The sequence below is a fragment of the Struthio camelus genome, chromosome 12 (genome assembly GCF_040807025.1).
Source record: "Struthio camelus isolate bStrCam1 chromosome 12, bStrCam1.hap1, whole genome shotgun sequence".
Classification (NCBI taxonomy): domain Eukaryota; kingdom Metazoa; phylum Chordata; class Aves; order Struthioniformes; family Struthionidae; genus Struthio; species Struthio camelus.
Genome location: NC_090953.1, coordinates 12,845,291 through 12,864,609, shown reverse-complemented (window position 1 = coordinate 12,864,609; position 19,319 = coordinate 12,845,291). Strand labels below are relative to the sequence as shown.

Below are 19,319 nucleotides of genomic sequence, written 5' to 3'. Positions count from 1 at the left end.
GGTCCCATTTAGCGAGAGAAGCAAAACAACCAAAACAGAACACGAGAGAATTCTCCCAGTCTTTGGTGTCCACAGGACGTGCGGAGTTAACACTCGGCAAAAAAATACAGGTTATAAGGCCTAAGCGACCCGACCTTCCTGGAGTTAACCTGGGACTGAAACAAAACTGTGACTTCTGTCACAGCGGCCGGTTCCAGGTGCTTCCAGGCAGCGGGAGCAGGTCCCGGCCGGGCGGCGGCCGCCTCACCGGGAAACGCTTCAAGGCGATGAAAATTTCGGGGGCAGTTTAACGCGGGGGTGGGACAACCTCGGCGCAGCTGGAACGAAAACCACCTGCACACGGGGCGTAGCTTCCCCGCAGCTTACAGCACGTGGCTTCTCTTCGGCTTTTGGGACATAAAACGTGGAGACGCGAAGCCCGGCAACGGCTGCGGGCGCGCGGCTCCGCCCGGCCGCCTCAGCGGGGAGCACCCCCACCCCCACGCCGGCGCCGAGCGCCCGCAGGCCGCGCCGCGCCGATCCGCTCCGTCCCTCCCGCGCTACCTCCAGGCCCCGCGCGCCGTTGCTAGGCGCCCCTAGCCACAGCGCCCCACGGAAAAGCGCTCTCTCGCGCACGCTCTTCCGGCCCCGCGGCGGCCGAGTCCCAACACTTCCGTTCCGGGGGCTCGCAGGGCCGCGGAGCCCGCGAGGAGTCGGGCGGGCGGGCCGGGGCGGCGGGGCCGGAGCCGGAGCCGAGGGAGCGGGTGAGGCGCGGGGCCGCGCGGCGGCGGCGGCGGCGGGGGGCGCGGGGCTGCGGGCGGGCGGCGCCGAAGGGGCCCGGGGCAGGGCGCGGGGCGAGGCCCGGGCTGCGGGGCGCTGCTGCCCGCTCGGGAGCTCCGGTCGCCGCAGGCCGCGGCCTTCGGCCTCGCTCCCAGCCGCCGCGGCAGAAACGAGCGAGCGGCCCGTCTGCCTGAGGCGGGCGCGCTTTCTGCCGCTTCGGCGAACTTCACGGGAGCGTCCTGGGCCCCGACTGAGATTCTGAGTCGCCTGAGGCGTCTAATTTGTCTCCCCTCCTTGAGTGGAGGGTACGCTGCAGTGGAGCTTTTATGTAGGTGCAATTGTTATTTACGTTGTTAGAGTTCTTTTTTGAAAAGCCTACTGCACACATGTATGCTTTTCACCCTGCTTCGTGAAGTTATTTTGAGACCACAGGGGTTTTCCGGTGCCATTAGAGCAGCGTATCTCTTGTCAGCATCAATAATAAAAGTGCTTTGAGGGCATCATAGTTGAACACCGCAGTGCCAGAACACATTATATTGAAAAGAATCAGTTTGCAGGCTGGGAATGCATGTCAAATTGCAGGGCCTCTTGCCCTCTCTGCTTCTGGAGGAATCTTGATAGTTGTAGGTTAGTCTAGGCATGACAAGCTCTCACTGAGACATAGGGTATATTTTTCCCTTTGCGTTATCTCAGATATATTTGAAAGCCAAGTGGACTATAAAATTTGTATGCATATTGCTGAATTTTGTATTTATTTTAAGGGAGATTCCTGACCCTTGAAGAGTTAGAACCTGGGAGTGGGAGTAATCAAAGCAAGCATAAGTATTTTATCAGAAAATAGCAACTAATTTTTCAGGAATTAATTTTATATTTTTATGGGAGAGTTAACAGAGTCTTTTGTTTTTGCTGTTTTTTGATTAAACTACATTTGGCTTTATATAAACACTTCACTTTGGATCACATCTCAGGAATTATTATTTGTTTGTTTTTGTTAAACATGACTGTTTTATTACATCATTTCACAAATGTGATCTGCTACGTGAAAAAGTAAACTTAAATTAACTGAATGGAAATACTAGGAATGGCTTTTTTCATTTTAAGTGATGCAGCACAGTGCAAAAGGCAGTTGATAACTGCTGCAGGCTGTTCAGTCTCCTGACTGTGGGCTGCTCTGAAGGCTGGAGAGGCCCCTGACTAATCTAGTCAGAAGGGTTTCACTAAGGCTGTGATTGGGAACATGAATCTCTGCATACAATGGTAATTCCATCTGGATCAGGTATGGGCGTACCTATGGTCATTTCTCAGATACATTACTCAGAGCACACAGTAGAAATTTCATGTCAACTGCAGAGGGTCATACAATGTCCCTCCTGAAGAAAGCCTTAAAAAAATGTTAATCTATCAGTATTTTTTAAATAAATATGAACCTGCAGAGTGAGTCTAGACTGGATCAGTATTTACTATCTGGTGTATGGAGCCCCAAAGCCAGATCTTAGCTTAATTTTTCAGTCTCAAGCCTTGTTCCTGAAATATTTCTTTCATCCCACAAAGCGGTGTCAACAGAGATTTTATTCAGGTAGTTTGGTCTGCCCACACACAATAAATTTCAGGATGGAGATCTAAAACTGTACAGTTAGCGTTACTCTTATTATGGACTTCTGTCCTGCAGGCATTTAATTCATTTTCAGTAGTCCTGGTGAAGACTAGTGGGACGGCTCATGCATATAGCAATGTCTACCAGTGTATTTGCTGCAACAAACAGCAGACAAAGGAACAGCAAACAAAAAAGAAACTGATCCTAAAAATTTATAATTCTGTTACATAAGTGAGGTGAATGGAATAGTTTATCTTGATAAAAAGATGAATGTTTATATACATGCATTAAGAATACAGATCTCAAGTTCTTTGTACCTGTTTATATCATGCTGGTGGAAATCTGTTTGGAGTTCTTGGTGCTGTAATAAATGAAAGAATAAAATCATCTGATTCAGCATAGGGAGAGTATTTTTTTGCTAAATAAGAGCATATAGAATTTTCAGTAAATTAGCTTATCATATATCAGATTTTTATTTATCATGTGCAATGTATTGTCTGTTTCAGTTAACTATGTCTTTACACTCATCTACACTTTTAAATGAAGAAAACTCTCAAGGACTGAGAAGAAATACTGAATGTTTGGAAAGTGCAGAATTGCAGACTCCATCATCGTTTCAAGATAACCCACTTCGACAATTACAATTAGCATCACAGGAAGTACTTGAAAAGGCAAAAAAGAGTGGGAGATCAAAATGCCCGCGATGCAGTAGTTCAAGGATGTTTTACTGTTATACATGCTTTGTTCCTGTTGAAACTGTCCCTACCAAAGAAATTCCAGTTGTGAAGGTTAATATCTCTTATGTATTTTTATATTTTCGTAATTTTCTTGCACCTGTTTCACAACCAGCGTGTGTGAACATTTCATTTCTGAATCTTTTTTTTATGAGCGTTCATCCGTCTTCAACACAGAAGCCATCATGTGTGAATAAACTACAGTTAGATAAAATTACTGTTCATATTTAAAGAATTACATGTACAAGCACTGACAGTGTTCCAGTCCCCATAAACATTTATGTATGTACTAGATGAAAAGGATAAGCTGAAGCCACTCAGCTTCTCATGCAAATGACTGTTTTCGCTTAGTTTTTAAAAGCTTCTTTAAGCTGTTCTTACCTTTATTCTTCAGTTTGTAAGAACTCTGGCCGGAACAGAGTGTATTGGGAACAAATGGTATCATCTGTCCATAACCAAGGCTGAATTTTACACAAAATGTGAGCTAAAAGGCATTCCTAAATGTAAAGGTTGTTTAATTCAGATAACCACTCTTAAAGTAAAAATAAAGATTTTTAAAATCTTATGTTCTTTAGCTAAAACATTGGGAGAAACCATAAAAGGTGACTGAGATACATTTTCCAAAATCACCTAGGAACAAAAAATGCATTTTGAAGACATTATGAAAGTACTTGAGAAGTACTTTGGAAGTTTGACCTCTTGGCTTGAGGTATATTTTAATTAAAATGGCCATTTTTGCAATACAGTGAGTATCTAATACAGATGCATATGCATATTTGGGACCATTATATTGCTAAACTTAAACCTCTGTCTTCTTTACCTGATGGATGCTAGTACTAGAGTTTTTACTACACTACTATGCACCATTCCAGATTGCATTCTTTGTATACTTAGCTATTTACATGAACAGAGAGAAAGTGAGAGTTGGTTTTTGTCACTTGTTTCTAGTTTATTTCTAAACCTATTAAACCAAAAATGTTCAGTAAGACTATTTGAAGCTGATATGTCTTAATTAAATACCTGTAAGGATTTCTCCTGGATTTTGTATATGTTTTATATGTAGACATGTATATGATCATAAATCTTGCTTATTTCTATTTTTTCCTCCTTCTTATTGTAGTTACCTTTGAAGATTGACATTATTAAACACCCAAATGAAACTGATGGCAAAAGCACTGCTGTGCATGCTAAGCTCCTGGCACCTGATGATGTTACAATTTATAAATACCCTTGCATTCCAGAATACGAAGAAAAAAGGCATGAAGTAAGAAATACTATGTAGATAACAGGGGAAATACTGTACTGGGGAAATACTGAGATATCTTCTGTACTCCCCCCTGCAGCTGGTACTGCAGTGCACTAGGAGAGGGAGGGAGTAAAGCACTAGTATATTAATCCAACCCATCCATTTGAGCTCTCTCAGAGCACATGCCCACAAATGCGGTTATGGACTGCCCACCAAAGCTCGGAAATACTGTACCACCATCTAACCACTTTGAGTTTCTCATGTCCAGCCCATCAGATAATGGGTAATTTGATTCATTGTGTACGATGGAGACTATTTTACCCAAACCTGTGAAAATACTCAACTTAATACAAGTTAAACATTGCTAGGTGTCTTGCTCATCGTATTTAGCTTCTGTAGGATTTAAACTTATTTTAAAATTTTTAACATTCACTATTACAGAGAAACCCACCAAATGTAACTGTTGTCTAGCTGAGTCAGCACAGAGCCTGAAAAAAAAGTGAGATGTAAACTTAGATTTGTATGCTGATTTGAATGGCATAATTAATCTGAAACCTAACATTAACGCATCTGATGTCATAATTAACCCTTTCATTGTCTGATTACATGAAAATGGGGATAATATTTTCCTCAGACAATGAAATGCCAAGGAAAGAATAGAAGGTACAGAAAAAAGCAGAAAGAACAATGGGGAGGGTGGGCAAAATGGGAAGAGGTTGCAGTGACTTAATCTTGCCCAGGTTTTCCAAGTCACAGATTCTGAATGCAACAATAAGCTACTGAAGAAATACTCTATCATGAGTAAAATCAATTACTGGTCTTTTTGATGTAACATATTTGTGAGAGCTGCAGTAGACAGAAGGACAGAAGACATTATTTCTTCTGATCCAAAAGCTGTGAATGAAAATAGGATAGAAATTATTGTGTATGGCCTTCCTAGCCCATACACCACAGTGACAAGTGAAATTCAAGCTTCCTCTTGGCTGACACCAATGTTTGGATGGAAAAAGCTTTTTTTTTACAGAAGTACTAGTGTCAGTAGTAGAGGCATGAAATGACATTTATGAAATATTAAGTGGCTTTATTCATTATTTTAATATAAGCCCTTATGGTTTTAGACAATAGAATTTTTTTTTAAGAGATGCTCTCTTCTACTGACTTAAATGATTGTGGGTGGGGATAAGAAAGATTTTTATTTTTTCTTTAATGAAACAATTATTAGTGTTTTATAAGAATATCGGATTTTGATGACACTCTGATTTCTTTATTTTCTTCATTTAGATAGCACTTATTTTTCCTGGCCCCAATTCAGTTTCAGTGAAAGATATTGTTTTCCATCTCCAAAAATATGCTAAGAAAGATGTTTGTGACAATGATCATGACTGTTCCAGAGAGCCATTTCCTAAGCAAGCAAAAATAGAACCTGAAGAAGAAAAAAATCTAAATGAATGCATCTCCAGCAGCAGAAGTGAAGGCACTAGACTGAAGAAAATAATATTTATTGATAGTACCTGGAATCAAACTAACAAAATAATAACTGATGAACGACTTCAAGGTAAAAAAAAAAAAGGTTGAAATGGGGGGTGTTTTTGCTAAGAAAAATGATTAAATGAAATATATATGTATGTATGTATACGTATAACAGACCTGAGCATGTTATAAGTGCATACCTAACCACAGATCTAAGTAGACATGAAGGATTCAATATTTCAGCGCTGTAGAAGACTTCCTGAGCCAAAGACTCCTTTTGTTTTCATATCACCTAATTCTATTTGCAAAATGATAAGACTACTACTAAGAAAGCATTTACATTTCTTTTCCCCGACTTGTCTATTGGAACAAATTTCCTGACTCTCATAGAATGGAAGCTGTCATGTTAGACAACACAGAAGAACAGTAGTCCTTTGAACGACCTGTGCAAGAAGCCAGAACGATTTTCTTTTTAGGTAACTGGGACTTGTTTTTTCATTTCCTCGTGAGTAAAGGCCAGGAGAACTTTCTGGGTATGTTTTGTGTTCCCCGGCAGAGAAGCCACTGGCAAAGTTGTTTTGTTCCTTTTTCTAGTAAAGTTCTTTGTTTCATCGTCACTTCAATGACGTCGGTGTTATCCAGACAAAAGATGAACGCCTGTCTGCCCCCAACACCCTCCAATCTCTGAAAGCAAAAATTTAGAATTTTGCAAAGGTTTTTTGTCTTAGGTTCATTAAAGAAGGTTACATTTAAGTATTCTGAAGAAAACCACAAAATTTAAAACAATTTAGCAGTGGCATTCCTTTTTTTTTTTTTGAGATAGGAAATACTTCCATTAGTTTAAAAGATACACTTAGCTGGTAGTATCAAGTTTATATGTAATGTATATATCTGCTTAGTAGTGCCTGCTTTTCACTGGCCCCTGCAAGGGCTTTCACAGGCTTCTTACATGGAAGATGAATGCTGCCTTGCTGCCTAGCCAGCTCATTAAAGAGTCCCACATGTTAGTGTAACTTACCGGCTAACTAAAATTCCGTTACCAAATATTTAGTTTAACACAAAACATACTCTATCAAATAAATGGAAGTATTACGGTAAAGATTAGAGTTATTGCATGTTGTATATTACTGTAAAGATTAGAGTTATTGTATGTTGCAAAGTATTTAGAACTTTGGAGAAAGGATGAACTTTTCTAGAAAATTCTAACAGTCAACCAAGGGAACTGAAGGTTTCCATGGAAGCTTATGCAGTATATCAGCCAAATATTACTGATTGTTGTTACTTTGTAGCTCTTATGCACTGGTTTCCAGTTGGCTATGTGACTGCTGATCCAGTGGACCCTTCCGTCATTTCTAGAACTTCATCTCTGTTCCAGTTGTATTCCAGTCCTCTGTTTCCCTGAGCACCTTCCACTCCTTTCAGAAGTGCTATAAGAGGTGTGACTGGTGTGTCATGTGAGTCAGTCTCTCTTTTATCCAGCCCCAAGAGAGAATTCTACCCTCCATGCAGCAGGTATATGTAGTGTTTAAATCCAGTACATTTATTGCTTTCCTTAGCGCCTGTAATACAGGGCATAAGTTGCACTCATGTTCCTTTTAGAGATAACAGTTTTACTTTCCAAGATGGATGGGGATGAGGTTTCCTCAGACATAAACTGAAGGAATGTTCACATCATATGCATATGAAAACTAGAGGACTGTTACCATTTTTCAGTTCTACAAATTAAGTCATCATCCAACATAATATTCCTGAGATATTAAAGTTCAGAAAGGAATGTTTTTAATTCTAATTAAGAAGTTACTGCAGTGCTTGTTCAAAGACATGAAGTTACGAGAAATACTGGATGGAAACATTAATGAAGTAAGCCAAGAAAATGTAAAATAAAGCCTGTGTTTTGTACGCCTGGATTGATATATGGAGTAAATCTAACTAATTGCACTGCAAGAGAAAGCAATTGCGTCTATCAGTCTTAAAAACAGGCAACCTAGAAAACTTGGACAAAACAAAACACTTCTGTATCTTCTTAGAAAAGTGGCATAATATATCTTTGGGAAGCAAAACCAAATCAGTTGCATTAAAGACAGGAAATATTTGAAAGTTGGTAACGCTTAGGATTGATTACTTCATTAGAAGTGAAACGATCACTAGATGAGAAAGGAAATAGGTATATTTAGTATTAACGATTACTTTCTCATATGAGTGATGAAGCATATTGGCAACATCAACATGGTTGTTAAAGAAACAGATTGCTTTGGTGTTTTTTTCTCTAAATTTGGCCTATTTTGTATTAGCCAAATGTCTTATATCAGCTTATAGAGTCTCTGGTACAAGGGTGTATAATACATCTGCTTTGTTTTTTTTAAGTTTCTGTGCTTGCCTTCAGTTCTGCAAGAAAATTAAACCCTTAAGGCCTACACACAGCCAGGATATTTGAAAGCAGAAAGGTGATGTTCTCTGAGGCCAGCTTCCCTCCAGCGTCTTTTTCTGATAAATCTCTTGCTCTCTTCTCACATTTTTGTCTCTGTTCTTCCCTCAAAATCAAACTTTTGAGCATGCAATGCAAAGAAAAGTCAGAACTCTGATATGAGTTTCTACAGTCTTTTCACAACAGCATGCACTGTCTTCTATATCTGTGAGTTGGGTATATATTCAGGGGGCTACAGCATGAAGGCAAGGCAAATGTAAGGTAGGTGAATCCCTTCTGCTTCACCTTAAGTTACTCACAAAAGTTGAGAATTTAGAAGTTTAGGAAAGGAGTGGAATTCTTGTCTGAAATACCGGTTTCAAGCTGGTACTTAGACCTCTTGTAGGAAATTTACTAATATAATTAAAATAAGAATAAGCACATTAGGAACCATAATTACTCATTGCAAAATTTTCAGCGCACTGTTATTTCTTGAACTAGTGTATCTCTCAATCCGCTGTACGAATATTCGTTAAGGCCAAGAGAGGATTGAAGGCCCAGAGTAAACAAAAGGCTTCATTATGCGTTTAAAATGGACAATGTACATATGTTGTGTTGATAAGGAGCTGAGCTTCCCTTAGATGTAACATCAGTGATTAAATATGATTAAAATATGATCTTGCAGGCTTGGGCATTCTATTATTGTCATGAAGTAGCACAGGGATTATTTTGTGATAATCAGACGGAGCATATGAAAAAAAAGGAGGATGAAGGAAAGGTGGGAGATCTCTCTGAAGGGTGTTTGTATGTCTGTAACAATCTTATTGTCTGCCAGAAGGCATATATACAGGAGGATAACTTTTATAAGGGGAAATTTTGTTTACATTCAATAGCCAAGTGGATTTAAAGGTAGCTGTATTTTCATCTTAGTTGATCTTAGATTTATACAAACATTTATTTCTAATGAGCTCAAAGTATTAGATGCTAAAAAAAAAAAAAAAACCCTCCCCCCCCCCCCGACATGTTGATTTCCTTCAAAGTTTAAGTTGCTTTCATAAGAACCGCCAATGTTTGTAATAAAACATAGCCTTTGGCTGCACAGATACAGTACAAAGTTGGTGGAAATATGCTCAGTAAACTGTAACCCTTAATCCTTCATGAAGTATTTGTTCCAAAACTCAGGCTCTGTTGGAAATTAACTGATCCTGCCTTTGTGGTAAGCTGAGTAGCATCAGTGATCTTGCATTTAGTGAATTTATGTTTATATTCAAACCATGAATAGGTGGGAATTTATATTGGAGGAATCTTCCCCTAAATTGTGTTCATTGCTTTTAAGGTGGAAATGTCATTGAATTTGATGAGACTTTTCACTTTCATTAGGGCTGAGACCTCATTCTTGTTTTTTTCTCCTGGATCTAAGGCTACCCTTGTTCAAAGTAAGAAAAGGCAAGCATTGAAACCTCCTGTGGGAAACAAACTGATGTAGTTAAAATAGTAATAAGAAACTGCATTAAGTATGGGATAACTAGAGGCAATAGACTATGTTATTTTGATTTTTAAGTTTTGAAGTGCGAACAATAGCATGTAAATTTAGTGATGGAAACTCCTGTTGTTCAGTTTAAAAAAATGCTATAGAAGATTTCTCTTACTGTGCAAGTTGTCATATGTTATTAACTGCAGAGGAAATGGCCAAGTTCATCTTGCCATTACACTACAAAGTTAAATGTAATTTGAAAGTAAAAAGGATAGAATTTCAAGTGCTGGGCTATGGACCAGTCTGCGCTCCTGAGTTTGGGCCAAATTGAAAAGGGTCCAAACTTATCTGTCTATAACTTCTAGGTAATTCTCAGACAATGTTATTACTGATATTAAACCATCCCAACATGCAAATTTTGTATCTTAATTTTAACATTTAAAAAAAGGATAACTTTACGGTCTGATCCTGTTGTTATTATTGATAGTAGTATATGCTATTCTTTATAATAGCACTGTCCACTCCTGTTTACAAAGCAATTACTCGTTAAGGTGTTTTATTTTGAGTCCTTTGTGCATCTTAGGGAACGCCAAATCAAGATACACATTTAAAATTCACCTGATAAATAAGAAATTATAGGCAGAGAGTATAGGAGATAGAAGATTCTCATATGCCATACATATCCATACATGCCATGAATATCTTGCTTTCATCTCAAGCTGAGAAAATTTAGTTTCTAATAAGTAAATATGAAATGAGTGGCCAGATTCTGTCATTCTTGCTTCCGAGTAATCCAAGTGAGAGTATTACAGTTATTTAACAAGCATAAATTAAAAGTGTCTAGCTCTTAGCAAACAGAAATACTCCTCATCAGAATTCGGAAAAGCTATGGCAGTCTAAAGGACTCTGTTTCATACTCAAAAGTATTAACCTTGCAAAATATGAAGTTTATATATCACTTTATGAATAGTGAACACCTCAGTAATAGGTGTGCATTTCACTCTTGCCATGTGATCAGACCCTGCATCCAAACTGCAGTTCACTCAGTCGAGTGAGGCTGCAGGGATGAAAGGTTACCCTATACATTTTAAATGTAAGTTTGGGGATTTAAATCTAGCTCCTTACAGCACTTTGTCATCAAATTTCAATGTGATCTATAAAGGAATATAATAATATTGCCCCCATTTTACAGATGAAAAACAGATAAATATAGAGAGAAATGATTTGCATGCAGGTTTCTAGCAGGCTATCAGCAAAGCCAAATACAGAACACAACCACATACTTGTTTGGTGCCCTATCCAATTTGCGTCATCTAATCTACGTCAGTTTTTTTTTTTTTTTCTTGACAGGGCTGCTACAAATTGAGTTGAAAACAAGAAAAACTTGCTTTTGGCGTCATCAGAAGGGAAAGCCAGATACATACCTTTCCACAATAGAAGCCATTTATTATTTCCTTGTGGATTATCATCAAGAGATTTTGAAAGAGAACTACAAAGGACAATATGATAATCTGCTTTTTTTCTTTTCATTTATGTACACATTGATTAAAAATGCTAAGTGTTGTGCAGGGAAAGAGTAAACCAAGAGGACCATCCATAGGTGAGTAACGCAATATTTTGTTTCTTTTGTAATGATACACTGCACGAATGCAACTTTTTACCTATCTAAAATCTGGAAATAAATTGTATTCTTAATAATGGCTATAGTGTTGCTCCAGATGTAAACTGAAGACCTCATGTCATGCACGCATAATAAGGCTGTAGAACTACTCAGATGAGTCCCATTAGAATTACTTATTTGAAAACAGTTTTGCTTTGCTTAATATGCTGTGTTTGAACCTACTGTCCTAATCTGCTAGGCACAGTGAGAGGATTGCCTGATGTGGGGACTGGGAGACTGGGCCTTCATCCCAAAAAGGGTGATCTCTCTAACTGTAAAAAAGAACTGGCTCCTTTTCTTGTTCTTTTAATTACTCAGATGATTTCTTTGTGTTTTACCCAGTAAGACTGGCTTCACTTTCACGACATCAAAAACTTGCTGAAATGGTTAGGATGGTATTAATTAGGGGGGGAAAAGAAGACAAAATGTAAGGTCACGTTAATTGAGTGAATGGCATATAAATGATATACTTCCAGATTAATTCTGGAAAACTGTCCTAGGAATAGAAACGAGCTACCCGTTTAAACATCATTGTACAGTGCATGATTTCTATAAAGTACCATTCACCTATATTTGTGTTAAGATTATTCTCAACTTCTTGAATAATTTTAGATTTCTTCAAACAGAAGTGAGCTTCCTTACACCTTTTTATTATTATTATATATTATTATTATTATTTTTAGGAGCACTGACTTCTCTCCTTATGGCATATCACAGACAGCAAGACTTTATAAATGCCACATACTTGTGTATTAAGCAGCAGAAAGGGCTAATTGCACTGTTGGGGTTGTCTGAAAATGCAGACCTATTTGCAGGACCTAAATCTAAGTAAGAGAAATAAGAGAAGAGAAATAAGAGAAAAGGTGGTTCTGACCACAAGGTTTCTGACGGATTTTCCTTACTTTTGGCAGACTATGAATCCACTGTGTTATTTCTTTTGCAGTAATAGTGGGGATTTGCTCAGCATAAGTAAGACTTTGTCTGCAGTGATTAAATTTTTGCTGGTATGTGTAGGACTGTGCTGGCAGAGCTGTCATATACGGATGTAATTATGTACATATGCCTTTGCCAAGCTATACCAGTACAGGTTATGCTGGCACAGGAAATAGACCTAGGCAATATCTTTACAAGCAGAGTTATACAAATATATTCACATTATACTAGGGATGTTCTGCCACAAATTTATGTTGGTGAAAAATTATAGTCTTAAAAAAGCGCTTAAGCTAGAAAAGACTCTTTAAGCACAGGTCCAATATAAGTAAAATGGATAAATATTTCTAAATATTTTCGGAAGTGTGTTACTGAAGAAAAATTGTAAATCTTGTAAAAGTGACACAGATTGAAAAATTATTACGGATTATTTTTAAACAAAAACTCTGAAGCTTATTTTTGTTGTACATTTTCCTCCACAAATTTGGCTAAATTATTATCTTTAATGTACTGTCCAGGAGGGCACCCTCACACCTGGATGAGCACAGAAACAGTACCTTGAAAAGCACTTTAAGAATTTCTTTTATGCTTATATAGACATCCATAGAGGCTCTAACAACTAATTTGTACTGTGTGTGTCTTTTTTTAAAGCATCAAGATACTGAATAAATCAAAATAAATATTACTTGAAATGCAAACTACGGGTATACTTTTTCTGCCAGTCATACTTACCTCCAGCTGTGTGTGCTCCCCTCCAGCTGTGTGTGCTCATCTGCACAAGTGAACGCATATAAAAGATGCATTTCTTTGGACAGCCGAAACACTTCACTCCCATTTGCACAAAGAAATGCTGGTTAAGTTACATGGATGCATATGAAGTGTTGGTGAACTTCCACAGCTCTACAAGAACAGGCTTGAAGTCAGTATGAGAAACAGCATTTTAAATATACAAATATAATGGCACAGTTGTTAAATAAGCTATGAGTTCATGTGCCAGGCAGTGAGAAAAATCAGCAGTCATGTCTCAGTGCTATTGGAACAACACATTTCTTATGCATTTGGTTCTTACTGCTATTGAGAAGTTATTTTGGCTTTTTACAGTGATTAATGCTATTTCCTTTGGTATGAACGTTGATAGTCTTTTGACATTTCCATCTGTTCTTGTATTTCTTAAACAAAAATTGCTTTAATATTTTTTAAAAATCACAGAAGTATAATAGCTTGAGAAGGAAACTTTCACCCACTTTAAACAAACAAAAATAAAATGAACCCATTGACCTAATGTTTTACAAGAACCAGAGAGAAAAATCTAGGGGGGAGGGGGAGTTACTTCCAAGACACATTTCCCTGAAAACATGTTTTTTTATTTAAGAAGTAGAGGTCAGATAAAAGCTTATATAAGCTGGTCTTTGTTAAAATAGTTTCATAAGGTTAAAAACGTTTTCCAAATTTAAGTTTTGTGTACCTCGCTTTATTTGAACAATGGGAATTAAGAATTTATTCCAAAAGTAAATTAATTTTAATTCGTAGATGAAATCAATGTACAGAAAAGAGTTTAGCTCTGGAACACTGTGTCTAGAATTTGGGTTCAGATATTTTTTCTTCTAGGGTAACTTTTATGTAAGGCAAAAGTAATTCTTACACTAAGTGATACAGGCACATCTAATGTCCGTAATTAATTATGGACTGTTGATACCCCTGTGATAACCTTTTATAAGGGCAGGAAGGAGGCTATTGTCACTTCAGCTGCAAGTCTGTTCTGTCTGAGCAGCAGATGTAATTTCCCCTTCTCTCCCATCTCCTGTTGTCCCCTCAGTAAAAAGGTTTAAATCCACTATTTAATTTAAATACTGGTATAAGCTGAACCAACCAAGTTAACCACCTCACACTAAAAACGTCTCAATACCTCTGATACATTTTCCAGCTTTAGACCAAAGAACAGTGTTGTACTGCCAAATGAAAGCAATCAAGTGGTTAATCCTTTCAAGTGCAATTAGCAGCACTGACCTCCCTGTTCTTTAAAATGAGGGTCATGGGGAGGTAAAGGCCCAGTTCTGGGCCTTTTCTTTCATATCATAATACCCCTTCACTAACTATCTCTTCTGTTTCCAAAAACATCAGAGAGCAAGGGGGAAAAACAGGCTTCCACTTCCATTAGCAGTAACTTAAACAGCCATAAGTTAAAGGGGGAGGAAAAGGAAGAGCATCTCTATCTATCTCCTTTCACAACAGAAGACATCTGGCCTCCTGTGGGGAGGCCCCAGATAACAAAGAACCTGTCATGACAAACCTCTGAGATGTGTTCAGAGAGCCATTTTACCTGCAGTCTGGCTCATTCATTTCCTGCCACTGAAGCCATCTGCTTTTGCTTATTGTGGGTATTTTTATTCTTTGTTTGGCCAGGAGTGTAAAGTGGCTTCCCTTTAGCATGCCTGTGTGCTTGGTCAGAGGGAGGATTTAATCCTCTTCTGAGAATGAATAAGAGAAGGAGCTGCAAAAAATAATTCCTTTCCTGGAAGGTAGCACAAAAGTCATCCAAGCCTAGGTTGAATAAAAGGTCATGTCAGTGCACGAGGTAAAGATACATTAGGCTTGAAATGAGATCACAACTTGGAATCTACAGCAGCAGCCTTCCAAAGCACTTGTAATCTCACCTGATTTAAATCCTTTGCCATTGCTTCTTGCAGGTTTTTTCAGTTTGAGTCCATCGTGGTTTTCAAGTTTCACATAGGCTTCTTTAGCCCCACCAATTGCAAAGTAACATATTCACCCATCCATGCTTTCCTCTGACACTGCATTTCAGTATTTATGCTCAAGTTTTTGTCTGAATGCTTTAGAAAGCATTTGTCTATCTTAGTAAATGAAGGTTTTAGCATACTTATATAAAACATAACATTATGTGAAAATGTACTCCATCTGTCCCAATCTTTGAAAGTATCAAAACAAGTTAAGGAGAAAAAAAAAACCTTCCTATGAGTTTCCCATCACTTACCATAATGTAGTTACTACACCCTCAAGCATCATTAACTTCTGTGTCTCAAAGTATTCCAGTACATCAGCTGAATTTCTCCACCTTGTTTTGACACAAAAATCTTTAACAGTGACTGCAGCAATGTTAAAACAGGAAAAATTTCATCACCAAGATAAGAAGATTATGTGGCAACAGGACACTTTGATCTGTTGATACCACAATAGGAGTCACCATTAAGGCACTGAATGACAGTGGCTAAGTCACTGTGTCAACATAATCCCTCAACTGTTATCCCTTTTCTTGAGAGACATTATTTCATTATAATTCCAATGCTGTCAAACTTTGTCATTGGTGATAATGCTGATTTTGATTGGTGACATTTAGTAATGCCAACATTCAAGATAAGTGTTTATATGAAAAATTTTACATCTTTCTTCCCGCTCACTTGTTGTGAGGGCAACGTATTACTGCCATTTTAAAATGGGTTCTGAAGAGAAATAAGATGCTGTAAGATTCTGAAGGAAATAATGTTTCACATGAAACTTTAAAAACACTCATAGCTAAGAGTATGGTTTCTTTACCAGTATCCATCAGAGAAAATTCAAATAGTTCTAGAGCTCACAGCAAGAACTGGGAACTACTTCCGTAATACAAAACAGACATTATATTTTTACCTGACTGAAAATGGACATCTTTGTCTAACTGTAGCAATAGTGGTGCTACCATCACATTCAAATCAACGTACTGCAACCATGATTTTACTGCTAACTTTTCAGGCCACTGGTGTTGCAGCAGGATGTTTAGAAATGTACCACAGAAGACTGAACAGAAGAGAACGCTCCACTCCATTATACCTGAGTTTGAATCCTGCCCTACCTATGAATCTCTGTGCTTCCCTTTTCTCACCTATAAAATTAATTTCTGCCTCTGAGTAACATCTCTGTGTATATAAAGCTGTACCTGTAAACCAATTGAACCTAGCATGAAATCTGAAGGCTGAGTATTATTATTTGAAAGGTTCTGATTGATAGTGAAATTTCTGCCTTTCTAGCATCAGGGATACATGAGCTATACAGAAGTATGTGTGTATGTATGAATATGAATAAATATATTTACCTCCCTCCTGGTAATGCATTAGATGGGACAAACCAAAGATTTTCTCTCTGTGTGTTTCTGCCTTTGGGAACATAAAGACAAAGAAAATCAAAACGGAGTGTCAGAGCTTGCGAGATTAAAGAAATAATCTGCCATAGGTATAGAGCAAATGTATGTTTTAATTAAATACAGTCATACAGTGGAATCTGTTAAGGCACACAGATGAGTAATCTGACTAGAAATTAATTCATGTTTGGATACTTATCAATTTTTTAAAATAGTTGTGTATAAACTAAGGCTGGATATGCCTCCAGACTCATACACTGAAAAATACAAATGCTATTTCATACCTTTATACCATTCTAAATATGACTGTTAATGAGTATAGTACAGTTCCGTAATCCTGTCTTGTAAAGCATCGCATTTTCTTTGCATTTCCAAGCAGCACTGAAGTATTAGGTTTGTAAAAAATAAGGTTGTCCACTGCTGCATAACCAACTCCAAGTGCATGCTTCATAACAGTGACCTGTAAAACATCTCTGAAAGCTTTCACGAAATGGACAAGTTGCATTACGTGACCACATCATACCTGCTTATTTGTTGTGAAATAATGCATCATATTCTAAAGTCTGCACTCAGTAATGAATGTTTGTGTACAATAAAATCATTTAGCAGTGGTAGTAGCAGACATTTTATATTCTTTTTTTCCATAGAACAAGCTATGGAACTTTCTGTCTTGAAAGACTGCAGTAAGGATGGGGGTTTTTTGTGCGTGTGTGTGTGTGTAAACTGAACTATTATCTTCTCCTGCAGCTTTTCAACCATATCTCAATAAAAAGTTGTAACTACTTAAACTATATAAAAATACTCTAGAGCAATTAAGAAAAGTTATACTACTTAAACTACTTAAAGTACAATAGGAAATTAAATAGACAAAATACAGCCACGCAAAATCTATATATCAATGCATATTTCACTTGAGCTCCAAATCACTGAGAAAAGACAGCAGCAACACTTTTCAAGCTATAGATTTTATTGACATCACCGAGTAAACTGAATGAAAGCTACTGATCTTATTAATTATGAAATTTTGAAGCAGCACCACAAAGACTGCAGTTTTCCAAACATCAAGCGTTTGACTCAACAGACTAATACGGGGCACGAATGATACCACCTTTGTCTTATGCAGTTTTTCTCTCAGAACATCTTCTGTTCTGTCTATACCTTCAACACGTATGCCCAAATTCAGTTAATTCATGCCTTTGGATCATTCCCTGGTAAAGACTAGACAATTCTGAGGAACGCTAATCTCTTATCACCCATACAAATACAGTGAGCAGACTTAGTTTGTGAAGTCTGTACCAATCAGCACAGTTGTTACAGCTTGCAATAATATAAATTTTAAAGGCTAGTCTCAACTAACTGTCAGGTCTTTGAGATGTGTTGTCCTCAAGTGCACTCACAGTCTGGCTTGAGTCAGCTTTTTGGCCCTAGCATCATAGGAAACCATATTCATCTCTCTCTCTCTCTCTGTGTCAAAGAATACATGGTCTTTCAAAACGTCTTAGTGCACCAATATAGTTCCTCTTATTTCTAGATTCTCAGACTTTTCTAGCATGATTCTAAAGTACAGAGAAATACGAACAGCTTGTGAAAGTGCATACACATCTCCAAGAACCTCCAGTTTCAGGTAGGTAATCGTCCTTTCTTTTTTGAGTGATTCTTCAATATGCTTATGCACACTAGGTATGACTCTTAAGCAATGCTGACAGAGATAATGACAGGGATTTTACTTCAGTTCTAACTCAGCTGAACCCAGATCAGAACTCAGGTCAGAATCTTGCATTCGTGAGAAGGGCCTAGTTGTATAGGTCATGGATGTAATGTGCCATGATGTGACAGACAAAACCTTTCCATTGTCCAGGACACATTTCCAATGGTGCAGGACTTCTGCACAATGGCACATATATGAATCTGTTCTGGGGACCATAGACATTGTGCCCTGAATCTGTTGGGAAGGAGTCTGGGCCTAGCAAAAGTGTTTTATTACTGTGGCTTCTGACAGGGGTTAAAAGGTTATTCCCCTGCAGGCAGAAAGATAAGCACATCCACCCACAAGAAAATAAAAGTCCATGAGGCTGCTTACAACTTACTACAAGAAAGGCACGCCAAGAAACCAAAGGGAAAAAATAGTTTATTCCAAAACAACTAAAGAGTAAACCTGCAAAGAAGAGTTTAATAATAAAAGAGCATTGAACCGCAGAGAAATTCTGACTCACCTGCACAGAGGGAACGCTCTCTTGTTTGCTTAGCAATGAACAAGAGAAAGGAACAAGAGTGCATCCTCACTCATATTAAGGTAAATGCATTTGCCTCAAGTGATTGCATGCATGAACACCCACAGTGAATCTGCCCATGTATGACCCTTGATAAAAAATTCATGTTGCATATGATGCAAAGTGATGCTTGCTTTGCTCTTTTGAACACTGAAGAAAACCTAGCAAATTAGTTTAATACTGTTTCTCCAATGTTTCGCTTTTGATTAATAATATTTTAATAGTTTAAAAATTCCCAATTTCATGCTAGTATTTACTACATTTTAGTGTCATTACAAATAATAGCATGTAAAGCTATTCATGGAACTAAACTTTATGATACACCTACTGTCCTATCAAACTGAGATAAGACCTGGCCTTCACTCTGTGAGAATAATTTTGTGTGTGAGAGATCTGGAATATTATGTAACTTAATTTAACAAAACCAGTCATCTGTGAGGTAAATAACATGGAATTCCTATATTCCCTTCAGTTTTCACTATGTTTGAAGATTGTAAGATTTTTTTTTTATCTTAACATTTGTATGTCTTGCAGTACCATGTCCAACACACATGCTATCACACTGATTGTATATAATCTCTAGTCATGTTTCGTTTTGATATCTGCTAATGTCTACAAGTTGTGGTTGTAATGTACTTCAGCACTT

The 19,319-nt window shown here is 37.9% G+C and overlaps 1 protein-coding gene across 1 annotated transcript; it reads left to right on the top strand.

Annotated features, from left to right (window-relative positions):
- Positions 1-588: 588 nt before the first annotated feature.
- DTWD1 (DTW domain containing 1) lies at positions 589-17,017 on the top strand. Its single transcript, XM_068958681.1, has 6 exons — positions 589-743; positions 2,860-3,141; positions 4,208-4,351; positions 5,615-5,888; positions 11,032-11,281; positions 16,019-17,017. Exons 2-5 carry the CDS (start codon positions 2,866-2,868, stop codon positions 11,259-11,261), a joined length of 924 nt encoding a protein of 307 aa, XP_068814782.1. The 5' UTR covers positions 589-743; positions 2,860-2,865; the 3' UTR covers positions 11,262-11,281; positions 16,019-17,017.
- Positions 17,018-19,319: the final 2,302 nt, after the last annotated feature.